Source organism: Watersipora subatra, chromosome 8 (assembly GCF_963576615.1).
Source record: "Watersipora subatra chromosome 8, tzWatSuba1.1, whole genome shotgun sequence".
Taxonomy (NCBI): domain Eukaryota; kingdom Metazoa; phylum Bryozoa; class Gymnolaemata; order Cheilostomatida; family Watersiporidae; genus Watersipora; species Watersipora subatra.
The window spans coordinates 46,210,209-46,230,715 of NC_088715.1; the positions used below are offsets into that span (position 1 = coordinate 46,210,209).

Consider the following 20,507-nt stretch of genomic DNA (forward strand, 5'->3'; position numbering starts at 1 on the left):
TTGTATATGATTCTTTGCAATCCAAGTTAAGATAGGTATTAGAAAAATGGCTGACTTATTGGTTCAGTTACAGCTGAAAAACTGAGGAAGAAACAAACAACCACTTGGCATAATAAAAACTGGCTGTTTGTGGTCACACAAAAAATGCATTAGTAGCGATGACACATATATGATACACACTACGCTACCTACGTGTATACTAACTATGTTTTCTTATGTTTGGCCAACTCAAACTGTACCCATTAATTACTTCCAATACATCGGAGGGGTAGGGGTTGGTCAAACACGGGTTAACATATATTGTATAATGAGATAAAATGGTTGAAGACTAAATGTACTTGGTGCTACACAATACTAGTACTTGATTAATTGTACTATCTAAGAGATGCCTCAGCGATATACAAGCTCGATTTACGTTGTAACAAAATAGTTCGCCTACAAATGGTTTTGTAGATAGAGTGTTAGATATAATGCATATATATGTCAGAGAAAGGGTGTATGCTGAGTGATAGAAGTGAGTATGTGAAGACTAAATGTAAGTAGCTGATGGCTATATATGATAGTGATGAGATATAATAAGATGTATATATGTCACTTACTGTTCCTCAACTGGAACAACCAAAGCCAGCCTATGCACACTTCTTGTGATAACTACCGACGCACCACCTGTATATGTTTTCATAGACTTACCTGTACTATAACTGCGGTACCGAAGGTCTGCACGGCGTACTAGCCCCTTTTTGTCAGGGTATGTTTTGATTACTTCTGCAAGATGATATTGGGATCGCAAGGCATTTGAGTCGCTCACTAATACAATATCCCCTACCTGTAGGTTCCTTTGGTTTTTCAGCCACTTGGTATGAACTGCCATTGTTGGTGCAAGAAGTTGTAGCCAGTGCTTCCAGAATCTATCACTTACCTGTTCTACTAGATCTGCTCTCATAGAACTGGAGTCTGCCAGTTGAGTGGCATGACCCAGACTGTTTGAAAAACATCTTCCGAGTAGAAGACTGTTGGGTGTGAGCATGTTTATTTCTCCATCATCTGATGGGATTCGACCAAGAGGTCTCTCGTTCATCACGTTCGCCGCTTCTGTGCAGACTGTCAGAAACTCTGCGGCTGAAAGTCTCTGACCGCTCATACAAAAGCGGAGGCACTTTTTGATTGATTTGATTAGCGCTTCTGCGCCACCTTGATACCAAGGAGCATCAGCGGGTCCAAAGATCCACTCCATGCCACTATCGGTGCCAGCCTTGTACAGAGCATCTCTGTCAATGTTACGCCAAATAGACTTGAGTTCTTTGTCTGCATGTGTCAACTGTGACCCAGGGTCTGAATACAACACTTTAGGCCATCCTCTGATGTTGGTGAAACGTCGCAGGGCCATAAGGAATGAGCTGGTATCATATGAAAACACAGGTTCGATATGTACCGCCCTTGAGTAAAGATCCATGAAGATCACACCCCATGCTTTGCCAGTAGATCGCTTTTGAACCTCTCCTCTGATGGGGAAAGGTCCAAACAAATCTAGAACTGTGTTGGTGAATGGGGCTGATTGCTGCAACTTGCCCAGTGGAAGACATCCCATCTGTTGGCTGAGCAGTTTGGGTTCCCGGATGCGACACATCCTGCAACTGTTCTTTACCCACTTGGCCAAGCTGGTTCCTTGTGGTACCCAGTAGTCATGACGAAACCGTGCAAGCGTTGCATCTCGGCCCCTGTGTCCTCCTTGTCTATGAGACTCTTCCATCAAAAGCCTGGATAGTGGGTGCATACTAGGCAGTAGTCTTTGAGGAGGGTCTGTTGGTGTGTGTTTCAGAGGATTACTCTCCACCATTCTTTCACCTATCACCCATATCCCTTCACTGTCCTTAGTCGGTTTGAGCCGGGCATACCTACCACGTTTTGATTTAGTAAGTTCATCTGTCATAGTTAGTTGCACATCTTTTATGAGTAGCTTTTTGCTTTGCTCGATGTGTCTTGGGGTGATGTTACTGGTTCTTCCTGCCTTGAATGATTTGGCTTCAGCCATGGCGACTAGGCGTGCAACTGTCCATATCAGTTTCTTAGCTGACCCGAAGCGTCCATAATTCAGGTCTAATGTTGGTGCTTTTGTTGCCCTCGAGTGGTGGGTTGAGACAGACTTTTCACCAGGCAGTGGCCCTTTTTGACCAACGTCAGCTACGGTTTTCGTGGGCCACTCGCCCTCCGCTAGATAGAGAAATGAAGGACCTCTCCACCACTCCGTCTTGGGGCCGATCTCACAAGGTTTGCAACCACGCGAGACCCAGTCTGCTGTATTGCTGTTACCATCTACCCACTTCCACTCATCGCTGTTGGTGCCAGCTTGTACTTCACCCACTCGGACACCCTCATAAAGCTTGAATCGAGTGGAAGTCTTTGCCAGCATACACAGCACAGTCTCTGAATCTGTGAGATGGACAACTTTATCAAAGTTGTACCTCATCTCTTTCAGAATTGTTTCACGACCTCTCTTGGCGAGGACTGCACCATTCAACTCAAGTTGAGGCGTTGATAGTTTCTTGAGTGGAGCGATTCGAGACTTTGCCAAGATCAGGCGACAGAAGTAGCTGTTGTCCTCCAACTTCCAGCGGACATAGGCTGCAAAGCCATATGCTTTATCGCTAGCATCACAAAGGATGATCAGAGTAGGTTTTCCCTTTGCTTTAAGAGGCATGAGACACCTGTCATATTTCATTTGTTCCAGGTCTCCCATCTGAAGCAGGAACTCGACCCACTTTTGTTTCATGCGAGGAGGTAGGGGGTCATCCCATCCCAATCCCAAATCCCAGGTTTCCCTGAGATAGATTTTACCAACTATGATGAATGGGGATAAGATCCCGAGTGGGTCATAGAGCCTCATAATTTGGCACAAAACAATGCGCTTGGTCAGCGGAGGCTCCAGTGTTACTGGGATATCTTTAGGTCGGATATCTGGTCCAGAGTGTTTACCTCTTCTCTTGGTTGAGAAATTGAGGCGGGGTGTGAACCGAATCTCATCTTGAGACTGGCTCCATTCTACACCTAAGACGTGAGTTGTCTCCATATTTTCTCCATTTCCCTTGAAAACCCAACCTTTGATGTTAAATCCTCCTTCCTTTAGCACTTGGGTAGCATCATCTGCGAGTGATTTAGCTTCTGCCTCACTGTCTACTGACTCAACAATATCATCCACATACATGGATTGTTGAAACAGTTGATTGACTCGAGGGTATTTGTCTTTCATAAGTTCCCCTGTTTTAAGAATAGCCTCCGCACTTATGGCAGGGGCCGGTCGATCCCCCATGTTGACCCTTGTGATGACATATATCTCTGGGTCCCTGTTGGCATCCATATCTCGCCACAAAAACCTGTGGCAGTGCTGTTCTTCTTTAGTGATTTTGATTGAGTTGAACATCTTTCTAACATCACCAATCATAACAGCGGGCTTCTCTCGCCAGCGTAGTAAGATGCCCATGAGATTTGTCAGATAACAATCTGGACCTTTCGCCAGTGCATCATTCAAGGACTGACCCTGGAATTTCTGGCTGCTGTTAAAGACGATTCTCACTGGTGTGGATAAAGATTTCTGATTCTCAACTGCAAGGTGGCTGATGTAGAATTTTGGTCCAGCCCACTTCTCTATCTCATCCGCTGTAAGCTTACGTGCCACATCTCTGCATATCATATCTTCAATCTGTTCTTGATACACTTTGACCCATTGTTCCCCCCTTTTACGTAGGTTTTGTTCCGTGCTTCTCATTGTGGCAAAGACAGCATTGTAGTTGTCCGGGAGTGTGCTCGGTTCTTTGATCCAAGGGTATGCCGTTACCCACACTTTCTGTTGACTGTCATAGGACAGATTGTTTCGTATCAGTTCCAGCTCTTGCTGTTCCCGAAAAGAAAAGTCATGGCCCCTGATGGGGCATTTACCACATTTACATCCACCACAACGGGGGTGCACCTCTGTGGCCATTTCCTCAGCCTCGATGAACATTTCAACCTTTTTTATGTCAGCTTTTGTCAGAAATGAGTCAACAGATGATTTTTCATCTTCTTCTGTGCAAGAAGACCCTATCAGATTACTCATTACACCTTGCTTGAGGGACGGATGACTACCTTGAAGGCACCTTCCAAAGGCTCCACTCATAAGACTTAAGTGGGTTCCTGCAGTGTCTATTTCCACTTTGGGATGAAATCCATAGTAGTCGTTGCCCAAAAGGATATCTACCCGACACCTTTGCCGCACCAAGTCAGACAAGTCATTCCTATGTGGAAAGAGTGTCTTGAGGACATCAATGTCGAGACCCGGTACTTCTGTGGTGATCTCCTCCATTCCATATGCGATAACCGGTACTACTTTACCAGTGGTGGTCACTAATCTGATTCGGTATACATTAGCCCGTTGTTCTGATGTGGTATTGCCGACCCGAGTAATTCGGAGTAGGGTGGTTCCCATCTTTTTCCCATTGAGCTTTCTCACTGAACTGGTGGCGACGTATGTAGCATTGGAACCCCCATCAGAGAACACTACAGCCTTGTGTGTAGATCCTGCAACAGGAACAAGTTGAATCGGGAACACTGAGTCTGTCATGTCCCGCTTTGCATGGTTCGTTGTTTTGTCATCTTGGGTTTGAGGGGCTTGGTGATCAGAAGATGGTTTGGGGCATTTTGCTCCTTGGCCGTCTCCACCATTGCCTTTGCAAAGTAGAGTGTGGTGGTCCTCTTTGCGGCATATTGAGCACTTGTCAGTACTCTTACAGTTCTCCCTCTTGTGCAATCCAGCACAGCGGAAGCAGGCCTTGTGCTTGATTAACAAGCCTACCCTCTCCTTCCTTCCCATCTTTCTGAATTGACGACACTCCATTGTATTGTGTATGACTTTTGGATTAGTATGTACCAAGCATGATGAAGTTTGTCTGTTTGGTGCATCTGCAGTGGAGGCAGCATGTGTCCTCACTGCTGAAGCTTTCTTGTCTTTCTCTGGATGCTTGGTTGATTTTAAAACATCCTCTGACAATTCTCGTATGCAAAAGTCTCGCTCACTTTCCAAGAATTTCATGAAACTTGTAAAAGGATGTATCTTCTCCTCTGTGGGGAGTGTGGAGTAAACTCTCATCCATTCGCGTCTGATTATCGGTGGCAGCTTCGACCTCAGCACATCAACCTGTGTTGGTGTGACTGCTAGGAGTTGTCGTACCTCACCCAATTGACTGTAACACAGCTCAATTGTGTTGACAAAACTCACAAGACCTTTGTTATCTCCTTCAGTGAGCTGTTTAAGCCTTTCAAGCTCCAGGAACGTACTTTTAACCGCTACACTGGCATCAGAGTAAAGATCTTCCAGGCGCTTCCACATCCTCTCATGTGCATTTGGCTGATTGGCCAAAATCGCTCTGACATGCGATAGAGCTTCTCCTTTAAGACACTGTTTCAGTGCCCAAGCTCGTTCTTCTTCAGAGTCTATTTCATGGTATGCATAAGATAACCACACAGCCCTGAATTCTGCCCACTCTCTTCTGTTTCCCCCGAACGTTGGAAGGGGGGCTTTTTGGAATCGACTATTTTCTCTCCTTGTGGAGGTATTGTTCGACACAATCCCTGTCCCTGTCCTCAAACTACTATCATATGCGGCAGTAATACTGAGATTTAGAGGTCTTACCTGTGACTCACTGTTTAGTGGAGTGCTAGTTAGGTAACGAGAGTTACGATTTGTCAGCCTAAAACTTGAAACATCTTGGGCTTCTGGGATGGTGGCTAATCCACTATTTACTAATGGGCTTGGTGTTCTCGAAGAAAAGACTACCCGATCTGCCTTCATATTTTGTCTTACCTGACTAGTACTCGGTGCACATGCACCTGGTAGCATTTGTGTGTTGCTCAATGATGCTGACACACTTGTGTCAGTCACTGACACACTTGTGTCAGTCATCACGGGCGTACTTAGACTGCTTACCTGAATTGTACTAGGTGCACTTGCACCGATCTGTGTTTGAGTGTCGCTCAATGACGCTGACACACCTGTGTCAGTTACTGACACACTGGTGTCAGTTGTCAATAGCATACTGTTAGCAGAGGTAACATTGACAGAATCAGAAGGGCTGGTGAGAGTATTTGAGTTGTCTCCACTGAGACCAGAAGTGCTAGGATTGAAGGCAGATGATTGATGGGTTTGAGGGCTGGTAATGATATTCTCTACAAGTTTGTTTACTGCTTTAGTTTGATGCTGATTTGCCTGTGGCGTCACTGCCTGTTTTTGGCTTGCAAGAAGATGAGGCATCTGCTTAGATACTACTACTTTGTGTTCTAAGTTAGTAATGCACTTATCCACACTAGAAAATAAATCACTATTATCTCCGCTTGCATCAGCAGCCTTTAGGCTTCGTACACTATTGCGTAGCTTGTTTAGAAAAATATCCACTTCCCCAAAAACAACAGCTGCCTGTGATTGGCTAGCACTATTACTTGAGATGCCATCTAATTGCCCTAGCATAAAATCATTACTATAAAGCAATGACTCAATCTCTTGCTTCAAGTTGGTCGCCGACTGACATTTGATTGACATCTCATAATCTACTATTAAAGTCACAGTACTGTCATACACTGTCTGGGCACTATGCAAAAATTCAGAAACGGATTTCCCTGCAGTCAGTTTATAGGCAGAAAAATTTCCCTCTACATCATGATTCAGCAATGCATCATAAAGAGTGTTTGCAGATGTTAAATCAGCCATCATCTCGGTCAGACTTTCTAAGAAGCTGTCCAGGACATCAACTGGTTTGTGTCTCTTTATTGCCAAAGCAATCTTGTTTGAAATAGAGTTCACCTGAGTGATGCCGTTGACACGTTGCTCCCTGAGCTTCTGCAACTGTTTCTCCATGATGTGCTAAGTGTGTCGGTCTCCGGTTATGCGGTAGTAATTTTTTCACTGTACTGGTACATCCAGAAAACCATATAGTAATAGATCAACTGGTCCTCTCATAAAGTGTGCTACCTCTTTTATTATTAAGAGAACCGTGCTGTAAGAAAGCAGTATTGAATTGTTATACAAACGGAAACAAACTTTTTACATTATGGATTGCAGCAAATAAATGAATTATGGTTTTACTTTATGACTCAAGTTAAAAGTTCACAAATTAAAACATTAATCTTACTTACAAAAAATTACTGGTCTTTTGGAGTGTTTACACAAAACAAGTGCCCACTGACACAGTTGGAATAAAGAGGTTCTAAAATAAAAGTATTAAAAGTAATGAAAGTTGAGCTAACATTTCACAGCAATCTTATCAGAATTGTATACAAAGAGCAATTACACAGTATACTAAAGCATTTATCAAGAAAAAGACAAATTACTGATAGAATTTGACATTATTTCAGTACTTACAGCTTTTGATGCTACATAATTGTATATGATTCTTTGCAATCCAAGTTAAGATAGGTATTAGAAAAATGGCTGACTTATTGGTTCAGTTACAGCTGAAAAACTGAGGAAGAAACAAACAACCACTTGGCATAATAAAAACTGGCTGTTTGTGGTCACACAAAAAATGCATTAGTAGCGATGACACATATATGATACACACTACGCTACCTACGTGTATACTAACTATGTTTTCTTATGTTTGGCCAACTCAAACTGTACCCATTAATTACTTCCAATACAAACTCATACATAAACAAATCAGATTTGATTAAAGACTATAAGAACTAATGCTCTCGAGTCAATCGCTCATTGTTCGCAAGATGAGGGTTGTACTACCGAGTAATGCCTCTCTAAAACACTTTCCAAGCAATACGATAGCTGAGTATACAGTTAAATTACCTCAAACTATTGATCTAGCAAAAGGAAGATGGGAAGTTGGACTAGACGAGATATCATTTTACAAGTCATGGCATAATGTTAAAAACGCTTATGTAATCATTTTATTAAATGGGACTGATCACAAAGTAACTATTCCCGATGGATATTACGAGACAGCATCAGATTTAATCAAACAGCTAAATGATAGCATAACAGAGAATGTCAAAGAAGAAGTAGTTTCATTCGAATACAACGACATAACAAGAAAATGTAGCGGATTAATAAAAGCTGTGGCTAGAAGAAATATAGGAATAACTTACTCAAAAAGTCTGGCTGATCTGATTGGGATGGAAAGAACTTTTATAAGTTTCGGAACATCTATTACCAACAATCCAGTTTTAATGAAAAAGGGAAATGATCACTACATGGCTATAAAAGGAACGAGTGTAGTTCGTCTTCATACAATATTTGAACTGTTAGTTTATTGCGATATAGCATCTGAAACCATTGTCGGGGATGTTGAAACGCGTCTTTTGCGATCAGTCGTCGTAGAAGAAGGTCACTGGAAAATGCAATCTACAAATTTCAACAAGATCCAATACGTTCCTGTTTCTAAAAAGAGTGTGAGCACTATATCTATCTATATATACACAGACTATGGAAAGCGTGTACCATTCGAAGACGGACGTGTCATTGTTACACTAGATATAAGAAGAGTATTACCTATTTATGAATAATTACAGAATGCATCTCGTACCATTCGATTGTAATCACGCTGAACAATCGTACAAACATTTCTATAGTCAAACTGGCTCAGGCTCAATACCTATATTTAGTGGATCTAAAACGCAAGTTGGCTATGGTCTCGGAGGAGTCTTTGGCGGATTACTAAAAGCCGCGCTACCAATAATAAAAAAGGGAGCTTCTAGCATTGGAAAAACTGCCCTAAAACACGGTATAAATGTTGTCAAGGATGGTTTGACCGGTAAAAATGTGAAAACATCGTTAAAAACAAATTTGAAAGCCGCTGGCAATGATATACTGGCTAAAGGTCTAAACAATGTGAGCTATATAGTTGGCGGTAAGTCGGTTAAACGAAAGAATAAAAGAAAACGACAAAGCAAAACAACAATCACTTCTTCACTACCCGTTAAGCGTAGAAGACTCAAACAAAAAGCAGAACCTAGAGATATCTTTAACGCATAACAAAGAAAAATGTCACTTATATTCGAGCATAGCTGCTTAGCCGCTAAGCCAGAGCTAGATATATTTTCAACTCCACCAACAATGGCTGCGTTAGAAGATAGTTGGAGCACTGAGTATTTACCCACCACATCTTTAGACGATACGAGTCCAATCAAATTCATGATTTCGGGAGACTCAAACCACTACATAGACCCTTACTCTAGTTACTTGTATTTAGAAGTAAAAATTACCAAGCAAGATGGAACCGACATCGATGCTGGAACTCAGATAGGTCCAGTTAATCTGTTAGCTCACAGCTTGTTCCAGCAAGTAGACGTATGGCTAAATGATACATTGATCACATCGTCATCAAACCTGTACCACTACAGAGCTTATCTCGAGACTTTACTGTCATTTAGCGATGAGTCTAAAAAATCACAACTGACTATGAGTCTATACTCAAAAGATACACCAGGCCAAATGGATGATATCGCCGACGCTAATACAGGGTTAGTCGCGAGAAGAGGATTTACCGATGAAAGCAAAACGGTACCACTCATATGTAAACTCCATTCGGATATTTTTCTCCAAAAGCGGTTGCTACTAAACGGGGTAGATATGCGAATAAAACTCATCAGAAATTCTGATAAATTCATTTTGATGGGCGCAAACAACTCAACTCACAAATTAAAAATAACTGCTGCATCGTTTTTTGTGAGAAAGGTTAAGGTAAACAATGGTATACAGTTGCAGCACATCGAGTTGATGGATAAAAAAATGCAACCAGCTATTTACCCTATTAGAAAGGTTGATATGAAAACCTATAATGTATCCACAGGCTCACTGTCTATGAACGAAGAAAGTCTATTTAGCGGTATTCTTCCAAAAAGAATAGTTATTGGTTTTGTAACCTCTAAAGCTTTCGAAGGCGGGTATGATAAAAACCCGTTCAATTTTACTCATCAAAACCTGTGCTATTGCACTCTACTAATTGATGGAAAAATGGTTCCACAAAAACCGTTAGTGAGTAATTTCACTAGTGGAGAAACACTGAGAAATTATTTCATGCTCCTACAAAGTACAGGACACATATTTAACAACGGTGGCGTTGATTTTGATAGATCAGATTTTAACCAAGGTTATACGCTGTTAGCCTTTGACCTCACTCCAGATCAAGACGAATCCGGTTGCTACCACGTACTTAAGAAAGGAAGCATTAGACTGGAGTTAAAGTTTGCTAGCGCTCTTACCGAACCAGTCAACATTATCGTGTTTGCTGAAAGCGATGCAGCGATCAAGATTGATAAAAACAGACAAGTTTTGACAAATTTCTCACGATGAATACGGAGCAAATATACAAAGTACTCAAAGCTGATAAAGATATGGACAAGCTAAACTTTAGGGGGGTATTCCCTATCGACAAGATTCCTAACGAAGAGTTCACCTTTCCATCATGCGCCGTGATCAACACAAAGCCACATACAGACAGAGGCGAACATTGGGTGTGTTTTATCAAAAACAGAGACAGAACTGGTATATATTTTGACAGCTATGGATACCCACCTTACAATTTACCCGAAGTGGGAGATGTACTGGCTAATTGCATAGACTGGACATATAATGCCAAATCACTTCAGACTCCATTCTCTACAGTATGCGGAGAATATTGTATCTTCTTTCTAGCGCATATGGCAAAGGGGTTCACTCTAGATCATATTATTAATCTTCTTGACGATAATGGAGATACTTTTGCAAATGATGCTTTCGTCTATAGCTATACAATACACAAGTACAGAAATGTTATCAACACTAGCAGTTTAAATGTGATTGATATTCCTCTGATCATTCAAAGCGTAGCCAATGCCCAATACTAACCATGGGTATGCTTATTTACAACATAGACAATATGTTATTATATTCTGTTGCAATTGCTGTATTACTAAATATGAGATACATCAAACACTCTTTATTCGCTTTACTGCTGTGCCACATCGAGGAACAAAAATAGCATTCTAATATACATATAGCCTAGCAAAGCACCATACAAAAAAATGTAACTAGCAAAAAGAATAGTAAAAACTTATTCAACGAAAGAAAGGCTAAAAAGAATTAGTATACTCACATAATAGAAATGATCAAACTCTGAGCTGCACTGAAGAGACCTCAAAGGTCGAAACAAAAATTGTCTGCAGATTGAGTTGAGTCTTACAAACAGTTCCATCATAAGTAGCAATGTTAGGCGAGCAAAAACATAACCTATAGAATACAGCCTGTAATGGCAGTGCTAGGTTTCATGACTAGCGCAGTGCGATAATCACTGATGCAGATCATGTGAAAGTTTCAAATAGAAGAGCAATCATGAGCATCAATCATAGTTGTGGTCAAGGCTTGCTCACAGAATTATCTAAGCGTAGAGCAACGTAACTAATGAGGTGCACAAACAGCCTTGCACTAGCAAAACTGCATACGGAAAGAAGTGCGCAAAAGTGAAAATTATCTAAGCGTAGAGGCGGTAACATAACTACTTAACCATTCTTTCTATTGCTATCACATATCATAACTACATGCAATTATATTATAATGCTCTAATCAGCGAGCTTAGGACAAACATTCTTTTTGAATTTCCTCCTCATGCCTAAACTAACTATAAATGTGCTTGTTGTAAATTTTTAATATATTATATTGTAGATATAGAGGTTAAAGTAGAACCTCATGGTTCTTCAGTCAACACAGACTGTGATGAAGGTAACTATGCTGAAGGACTTTTTCTAGTAAATATGACAATTTGTCAAATATGACAAAAGCCTATTAAAAAATCGAGGTTCATGAATGTGTGGATTCTCTTGACTAAACACTGATTCATGAAAGCTATAAAAGAGTGAGCTATTTTTTCTGAAAATGGTGACCAATGACTATAAAAGCCAGAGTGAGTTTTTGGGCCAGTAAAGTTTTTATAACAGTTTTTGGAAGTTTCAAGATGAAAATTTATTTATTGTATCTATGCTGTTTTACATTGTAGATACCGAAGTTAATCTTGAACCAGAAACTCATTCAATCAACACACATAGTCATAAAGGTAAAGATTTCATCAGTTGAAAAATATTATAAAAAAGTTGAATTCTTGACTTCAATATGTTGAATTGAAGTGTCTGCTCACATGTATTGTAGCAAAAAACATCACATAACTGTACTCATTGTATTAGGTCATGTATTACCACCTTCACTTTTATAACCTATTTCCTCAACTGCAATCTAAATACACCAAATTATTCTCTCTACAAATCTTCCAAGTTTGTGGCAAAAAATTGCCAAAACTAGATTTAATTATCTGAACTCCCATATTTGCACTATCAAAAAAAAACCTCCTCTGCGGATCCTCTTTTTTCTCCCCTGCTGAATCTGTTACCTCCTTCCGCTTCTTCACAAATAATAAATTTAAACACCAGACATGTATTATAGTTCCAACACTTGAACTTCGCAGTTCCAACTCTTCACAGCTTTGATAAGCCACTTTCCTTAGCACCACATACTTTTTTATTCAACACGCCATTTTACCTGCATGGCCGTTAAAATGTACCAACAAATTTTCAACTTAATACACTAACAGGAACGGCCCTTTTTTGTTAATGATCACAAAAACAGCCACTATGATCAAAATGATGATTGAATGATCTTTATAATTATTCGATGAGCTAATCGATTGACTCATATTATTTGACACCATTTATATATCATTTATATCTTTCGTATAAATATCAATCATGTACCTGTATTTCGATCATTAAATCATTGGTCGAATGTTCAAATACCAACATTATCACTGTTAACAATCATTCTGCCATTTCATAATGTATGAAAGCAGGTACTCTCCGATACTCTATCAAAGGAAGGCTGTGTTTTTGTCTACTCGCTCTCATGCGTAATGCCATGTTTTTTCTTTAGCTTTATCTTTTTTTAACAATTCTTGACTATCACGAGGTGACAACTTCAAAAAATAAGTCTTGTGTTTCTGAAACCTTCTTGGATCACTCATGTGAAGGCAAAATTTATGGCATACCATTATGTTCCGGGAACATTACAAGCCAACATTAAACGGATGTTTGCGCTGAAATATTCCAAAAGTAGCATTGCTGTAACACCGGAGGTGCATTCAACAACAATGTTTTTAACAACATTATAACATTAGCAAAGTTCATTGCTGCAACATTCTAGCTAGAATGTTGCAGTGACACATGACTAGTTTTTTGAAAATGTTCCCTTTTGATAATCAGAAGCTATTAAAATGAAGCAACTTAAGAGGTTTATATATTTTTTATTACAAACATGAAAGCAAGCCAAATAAAAACATAACTTATCTGAAATATAAATTACTTATGTCAAGAAAATAATGATCATTACAAATTTCAATGTTCACATTTTATTACAAATAACGCAAAAAGCTGCTAGGCTCTGTTATAACAAGTTTTGCTTTAGAGTGAAACAGCCAATAGGTATGGTCGTGATGGATACTTCACAAATAATTATTACAGCTAAATTTTAGTTTGGTTTTAGTTTGGTTTTGTATATAATAGTATTTTATATCATACATGTCAATGTATGATATTCTAACAATCAAATAATATTGAACAAAGAAATACTTCCTTCAAATCTATTGTGAATGGTGTGTTTTTACCTAAAATATAAGGTATAAAGGGGAATGCATTATGGTTCGAGGAAGAAATGTGGTTAAAAGATTATGCTTAGTACTTTACAGCAACTACAAAGAACTTTCAGTGAAACTTCATGAGAATGTTTAAAAAACTCAACACATATACTTAACATTGATGTTCTGTGTGTAACGTTCCTAGTCCATAAGCTAATATATTCGAGACAAAATCATTAAAATAATGTTTGTGGAATAATAACTAGCATCCCCCTAATACTATAGGAATGTTGTGTGAGATCATTTTCTGAATGTCCTAGTGACGTAATTCTCACAACTCGCTGGAATATTGTAGGAAAGATTTTCTAGCAATGTACTATTTTTATAATGTTGTTAGAATGTTAAAAATGTGTCTATAAATAACCTTGTGACAACTCTACAATAAAAAATCTTGGAGATATTTTCTGAACACCCCTGAAATCTTCTGGGAATATAAGACTGTTAGTTAGGTAGCTATCAGTTCTAGTAGTCAATCCCACACCTTTGGGATCTACGATAAGTTTGTGAGGTTATTTGGTTAGAGTGTCTGAACTTATACAACATTTGATAGAAACTTTCAGTCTATTCCATCTGGTGGTTCCTTGTCTAGGTGCACATTTTTTAATAGCTGTGTCATAGTATCTGGTTGCATCAAACATTCAAATATACAATAATCAGTTTGTACTACTTTGTAAATAGGTATTCTAGTAAGCATTAATCTATCTTAACGAGAACCTTACACAGCATCTAAGAGACCAGTTGATTATAGAAGTGGAACCGCTGATCTCTCTGCTTCACCACAGTTCTCTGATATTAGCATTACAAATGTCTTGCGGTTAGCGACTCTTCTTAAATAGCAGTGGTTAAGAACTATTTTTTAGGAATAAAAATATAAATTGGAAAGTATTTAGCTTATTATTCCTGGTCAAATCGGATAAGCAGAATTGTTCTGGGGCGAGTAGGCTATTCTCTTATAGACTCCTTAGTGAAACAGTTCTCTATACTATGCTAAATAGTTGGCATTACACTATCTACATGTATGTAGAGCATTTGGTGTAAAAACATTGAAGTTGTTAGGAGTACATTGTGTGTAAGTTGTTTGATAATCAAAGTTCCATGATGCCCGCTTTATGTGGGCGTCTAAAAGAATTCATCGTCTGAGGTTATAAGTCTGTATGATAATAATTTTGTGACTACAAAATCATTGTGCTCGAACTGTCACAATGTTGTGGCAGAAACTTTCATAACCAACTTCAGTTTGTTGAAAGTTAGCTATACTAAAGTCAATGTTGCCATCTAAGTGTTTTGTGATTTTTTATTGTTCTAGAAAGTTCTGCCTATCATCTAAACAATTGAGGAGATTTATTGTGGTACTTAACACTTCTATTTTTGCAACAACAAAAAAAATATCATTGGTTATAATGTTGTCTGGTTTCAAAATGTTGCACAAAAAATATGTTTTCCTTGAAGCACTGTTTTCAGTTCATACAACCGTTAAGTGCATTTTAAACAATAATTCCATCACAAAATATTAATGGATCATCAATCACAGACATGTTTGGAGAAGATTTAATAGTTTTGCTGTTGTTACCATTGCACGAACCTGATGATGACTCTAACTATGTTTTTTTCATCACAAAAATATCGCTAGTAACCATTTTAACACAAAAAATGTTATAAAAGTGTAAGCTCTGTTTTACGTTATTTTGGGTCTCTCCCTGACATCTCGTGGAAATCTCTTTCTCGTAGATGTCTTTTCAAAATAAATCGTCAGAGGGCTGCAGTTTGACCTAACTAATCTAATGTTTTAACACGGATAACCCGCAGATAGCTGTAGTTAAAGGTTAACAGTTTCCTTCAAACAACAAGGTAACAGTGCTGTCAGCTTTTCAAGGGATGAAACTCGTTCTTTAAGTTCGAAATGATCTGCTTTTGGCTATTTTCAAATCAGGTTTTTTGTAATACTTTGTAGACCTGATTTTTTTGTTTGCTCATCAGTATTATATATATATATTCAAATATATATATATATATATATATATATATATATATATATATATATATATATATATATATATATATATATATATATATATATATACATATATTCATATATATACTAGAAATTCCACTGTCATACAGCCCACGACCAAAATGATATTGGAAAAAATAAAGGGTACTGTTGGTTGAGAAATGCAATATTAGCAGTCAAATGGCACTGCAGCGCAACAGGATAACTGCAATGGTAGCTGTAATGTACTGAGTGTAGGTGTTATTATATACAACAAACAGCAGTAATGAAAGGAAAATATGTTTATATTTTCCCCCTGCAATAGGATAAATGCAATATTGGCTAATATTAGAAGTAAAATGCACTGATATTCTTAGAATAATCAATATTATTAATATAGTAATGATAGAAAACCAATCCACAATTTTGTTTACATTTCCAAACGTCATAGCTAGCAATATCGAGAAGTTGTGGTATTTATATAGATTTTTAGAAAATTTATTTAAAAAGTGTTTGGTCATGATAAACAGCAATAATGAAAGGAAAATATTATATGTTTATATCTCTCCCCTGCAATAGGAGAAATGCAATGTTGGCCAATATTAGAAGTAAAATGCACTGATATTATTAGAATAACCAATATTCACACGACCAAACAGAGCGAAGCGATTGGTTGGGAGATTTATGATAAATACACATGTGCACACAACTCCCGAAAATTATTCATTAACAATGAGACGAACCCTTGTATCAAAATTTCATGAACAAATTTAACCATCGTTTTGTATAGTCATTAAAATATAATAACGATACAAAACACATACAAACCTATTTAAATATGTTACCATGTCTTTGTAAACCGCCGTTATTATTTTAAAATTACCCATCTGATCGGATTATACACAAATAGACAGATTTATTATGATGAAAATCGTAATTAAAATTTGCTAAGCCTCACTTTTATAAAAGTTAAGACCGGAAATTGAAACCCCGAGCGACAAAGAATAGAACGATTAAGTCGTGCGCATTTCACGAAAAAAACATGCACTTTTCACCAGTCTATTGCATTGTCGAAATGCCGAAGGTTTTGGTAATTAATGTAGGAGTACTGAAATCATTTCATTTTTGCCGATTTCAAATTAACTGACATTTCAGACACATTTGAGTACTTTGGTATTCTAACTGATGTCCAACGCAGTGTAAATAAAGGAAATGATGATGATATTTTTTTCTAATGATTTTTATGAGATTACGATATTTAATTATAAGTTTGGATATTCTTCTTGATACTTCTTGATATTGTTAGCTATGGCGTTTTAAAATGTAAACAAAATTGTGCATTGGTTTTCTTTTATTACTGTATTACTACTACTAAGTTTGGATATTCTTTCTGATACTTCTTGATATTGTTAGCTATGACGTTTTTAAATGTAAACAAAATTGTTCATTGGTTTTCTATTATTGCTGTATTACTATATTAATAATATTGGTTATTTTAATAATATCAGTGCATTTTACTTCTAATATTGCATTTTTCTTATTGCAGGGGGAGAGATATAAACATATAATCTTTTCCTTTCATTATTGTTGTTTGCCATGATCAAACACTTTTTTAAATAGATTTTCTAAAAATCTATATAAATATCACTTCTTGATATTGTTAGCTATGACGTTTTGAAATGTAAACAAAATTGTGCATTGGTTTTATATTATTAATATATTTTTAATATTGGTTATTCTAATAATATCAGTGCATTTTACTTCTATTTTTGGCCAATATGGCACTTCTCCTATTGCAGGGGGAGATATATTAACATATAATGTTTTCCTTTCATTATTGCTGTTTGTTGTATATAATAACACCCACACCGAGTACATTACAGCTATCATTGCAGTTATCCTATTGCACTGCAGTGCCATTTGACTGCTAATATTGCATTTCTCAACCATCAGTACCCTTTCTTTTTTTCCAATATCACTTTGGTCGTGGGCTGTATGACAGTGGAATTTCTAGTGTTCATATAGTAATACAGCAATAATAGAAAACCTATGAGCGTTCACGCGTCTGGAAGATTTCTGCAAACTGCAGCAAAATAAAAGCTGTTATAAAAGTGTTATAAAGCTGTAGGCCTAATCTACTGTAATGTATGTAATTCAACAACAATAAAGAAACATGTTTATTATAACTCTGAAATGCAAAATTAGAAGTAAAATGGCAAGCTACTGCGTACTATACACAGTTTGAAAGTTGGTTGCGTTGAATGTATGATGGTTTTGATAAGCGATCTTTAACAGACAGTGAGTATGAGCATTCACGCGCCTGAAACTGCAGCAAAATAAAAAATGTTCTCGTCATAAAGGGGCGTTGTAGTTCAGCCCTAGCTTGTACATAAGTTTTAAAGAATTTCAGCTAATGTTTTAAATAATGAAACCTTCGGTGATTGGAAAAAAAAACATAGGCTAATAAACTGTGTACCACAATTTCGTACCTGTAAATCGGTCTACGCCTCAAACGGTCTACGTTTATCACAGACAACTTCGAACAAATTCAATTACGAGTAAACAATAACATAGACTGGTAAAATGAGCGCGGCTTTCTCGTGAAATGCGCCCTGCTAAATAGTTCTACTATCTGTCGAACGGCTTTATTGGCATTTCAATTTTCGGTCTTTAATTTTATTAAAGCGAGCTTTTCAAGCGTTTTGTGGCAATTTTCGTCCAAATTAATCTGTCTATTTGTGTATAATCCAATCCGATGGGTAAGTTTTAATATAATACCAATGGTTTACAAAGACTTGGTAACATATTTAAATAGGTTTAAATGTGTTTTGTATAGTTATTATATTTTAACGACTTTACAAAACGATGTTTAAATTTGTTGATGAAATTTCTAGACAAGGGTTCGTTTCATTGTTGATGAATAATTTTCGTAAGTTGTGTGCACACGCATTTATCATAAAACCTCTCACACTTCGCTCCGCTCGTTTGGTCGTGGTAATATATATATATCAATATATTATATTTATTACCATTATGATTGTGTTATATATCACTGGTTACATACTTATAAACCTTCAAAGTTCACCTAACCAATAACATATAGTAGCTGGGTGCAAGTATATTTCTGACGAAAGAGTCCTGATTATATCAATTAATTAAAAAAAGATAGTTAGACTTAAGTGTTTCGGAAAAGGGCATTTAGGCCATATTTATGAAGTTGCTGCATCAAAGTAGAACTCATGATCTTCTTGTATGCAAACAAGATTTTACACTCTCAAATCAATAAGCATATCTTTCACGTTATAGGTAAATATCGCGGACTGACATTCCTTCAAGATCTCCAAAATGTTACAACAAAAATGACCTCATCTATGACCAGTGTAAACTCAAAGAGAAAACTACCCGCAGCAAAGAAACCCTTTGAGTGTAAGATATGCAGTGGCTGCTTTGCTGGGCGCGGTGGACTAATAATACACATGAGGACTCATCCCAGAGAAAAGCCATTTCAATGTCAGATATGCAGCAAGAAGTTTTACCTTCGTAGTCATCTAACAGAACATATGAGAACCCATACTGGAGAGAAGCCATTTCCATGTAAGATGTGCAGTAGAAGGTTTTCCCAAAGCAGTGTTCTGAAAAAACACATGAGAACTCACACCGGAGAAAAGCCATTCCCATGCGAGTTGTGCTGTAGTATGTTTGCTTCTAACAGTAATTTAAATAGTCATATGAAGACACACACTAAAGAAAGACCATTCCATTGCAAGCTTTGCAGCAGGAGTTTTGCCCAACAAAGTGATCTAACAGGACACACGAAAGCTCACTTTGAAGAAAAACCATTCCGATGTAAGCTTTGCTGCAGTAGCTTTGCTCAACAAAGAGATCTAACAAGACACGTGAATACTCATTCTAGAGAAAAACCATTCCAATGCAAGATTTGTTCTCGTAGCTTTGCTCAACGCCATTATTTAACAAGGCACATGAAAAGGCATACTTGAAAGAAGTTATAGGACTCCGTGTGATATCAAATAGTAGGTACTCAAAATGAGCAAAAGTCATAGCGGTGTAAGATTAGCTCTAGGAGCTTTACCCACCGCTGTCATTTAACTAGACGCATGGTGATCCATACTACACAATTTCCATATCTTTATAAGATTTTTTGTTGCAGCTTTACTCTTTTTATACGTCTTAGAGAAACCATTTGATTGTAAAACATGAGACCTACATGCGGTTTTATATTTCAATACATACATATTCTTTGATTTGGCATTGTAGTGTTATATAGTGATTTGCCTTTTTTGTTGTGCGATTAAATCTGTTGCATATTGAATGATGATTAAATTACCTTTTAGCAAAAAATAAGTGTTGTGTTTGATAAGAATAATTTGTCTAATAAATAGCAAGCTTTGGTTCTGTCTGATTAAATTAGATCGAACTTGACTTATGAATAGTTATATGCACTTTAACTGATTATTTTACAAAAGCTTCTGACTTTGAGAAACATCGAATCGGCTATTTCGCTAGTCAAATGGGTTTAGCAAAGTGTTAATCTTTATAGCAAAAGCAGCTCTGAGCAAAATATTAAGATGACTGACCTCTACAAAGTTTAACAAAAAAAATGCAATGCATTTTAATCCTATGCATATTTTTTGCTTTTTTAATTAAGTTGTGTAAAAGATGTCAATTCAAAGTTATTATTCATGAAAGCAGCACATAGTTTGACAGATTTAAAAGATCTATTAAAAAAGGTTAAATTTGATAACCTTATAAGATGTAGTTTTTGAAGTGTCTGCTCTCGTGTTTTATTACAATTATTTTCCATCTCAGGT

General features: G+C 37.4%; 2 protein-coding genes across 2 annotated transcripts in view; both read left to right on the forward strand.

Annotated features, from left to right (window-relative positions):
- The window catches only part of LOC137401877 (zinc finger protein 25-like), a 32,945-nt gene extending 12,953 nt beyond the window's left edge, over window positions 1–19,992 (forward strand). The window contains exons 2-4 of the mRNA XM_068088351.1: window positions 11,675–11,731; window positions 12,006–12,062; window positions 18,985–19,992. Coding sequence (XP_067944452.1) covers window positions 11,675–11,731; window positions 12,006–12,062; window positions 18,985–19,676 — 806 coding nt within the window. The 3' untranslated portion in view covers window positions 19,677–19,992. The remainder of the gene's footprint in view (window positions 1–11,674; window positions 11,732–12,005; window positions 12,063–18,984) is intronic.
- Window positions 9,017–10,860, forward strand: LOC137401868 (uncharacterized). Its single transcript, XM_068088342.1, has 2 exons — window positions 9,017–9,638; window positions 10,358–10,860. Exons 1-2 carry the CDS (start codon window positions 9,017–9,019, stop codon window positions 10,858–10,860), a joined length of 1,125 nt encoding a protein of 374 aa, XP_067944443.1.
- Window positions 19,993–20,507: the final 515 nt, after the last annotated feature.

Bases quoted from the DNA above. Each gene is read 5' to 3' on its own strand.
- LOC137401868 (XM_068088342.1), top strand. From the start codon at position 9,017: ATGTCACTTATATTCGAGCATAGCTGCTTAGCCGCTAAGCCAGAGCTA. The intron at 9,639-10,357 runs TCATTTTGATGG...AAGTACTCAAAG, and splicing joins CATCAGAAATTCTGATAAAT to CTGATAAAGATATGGACAAG.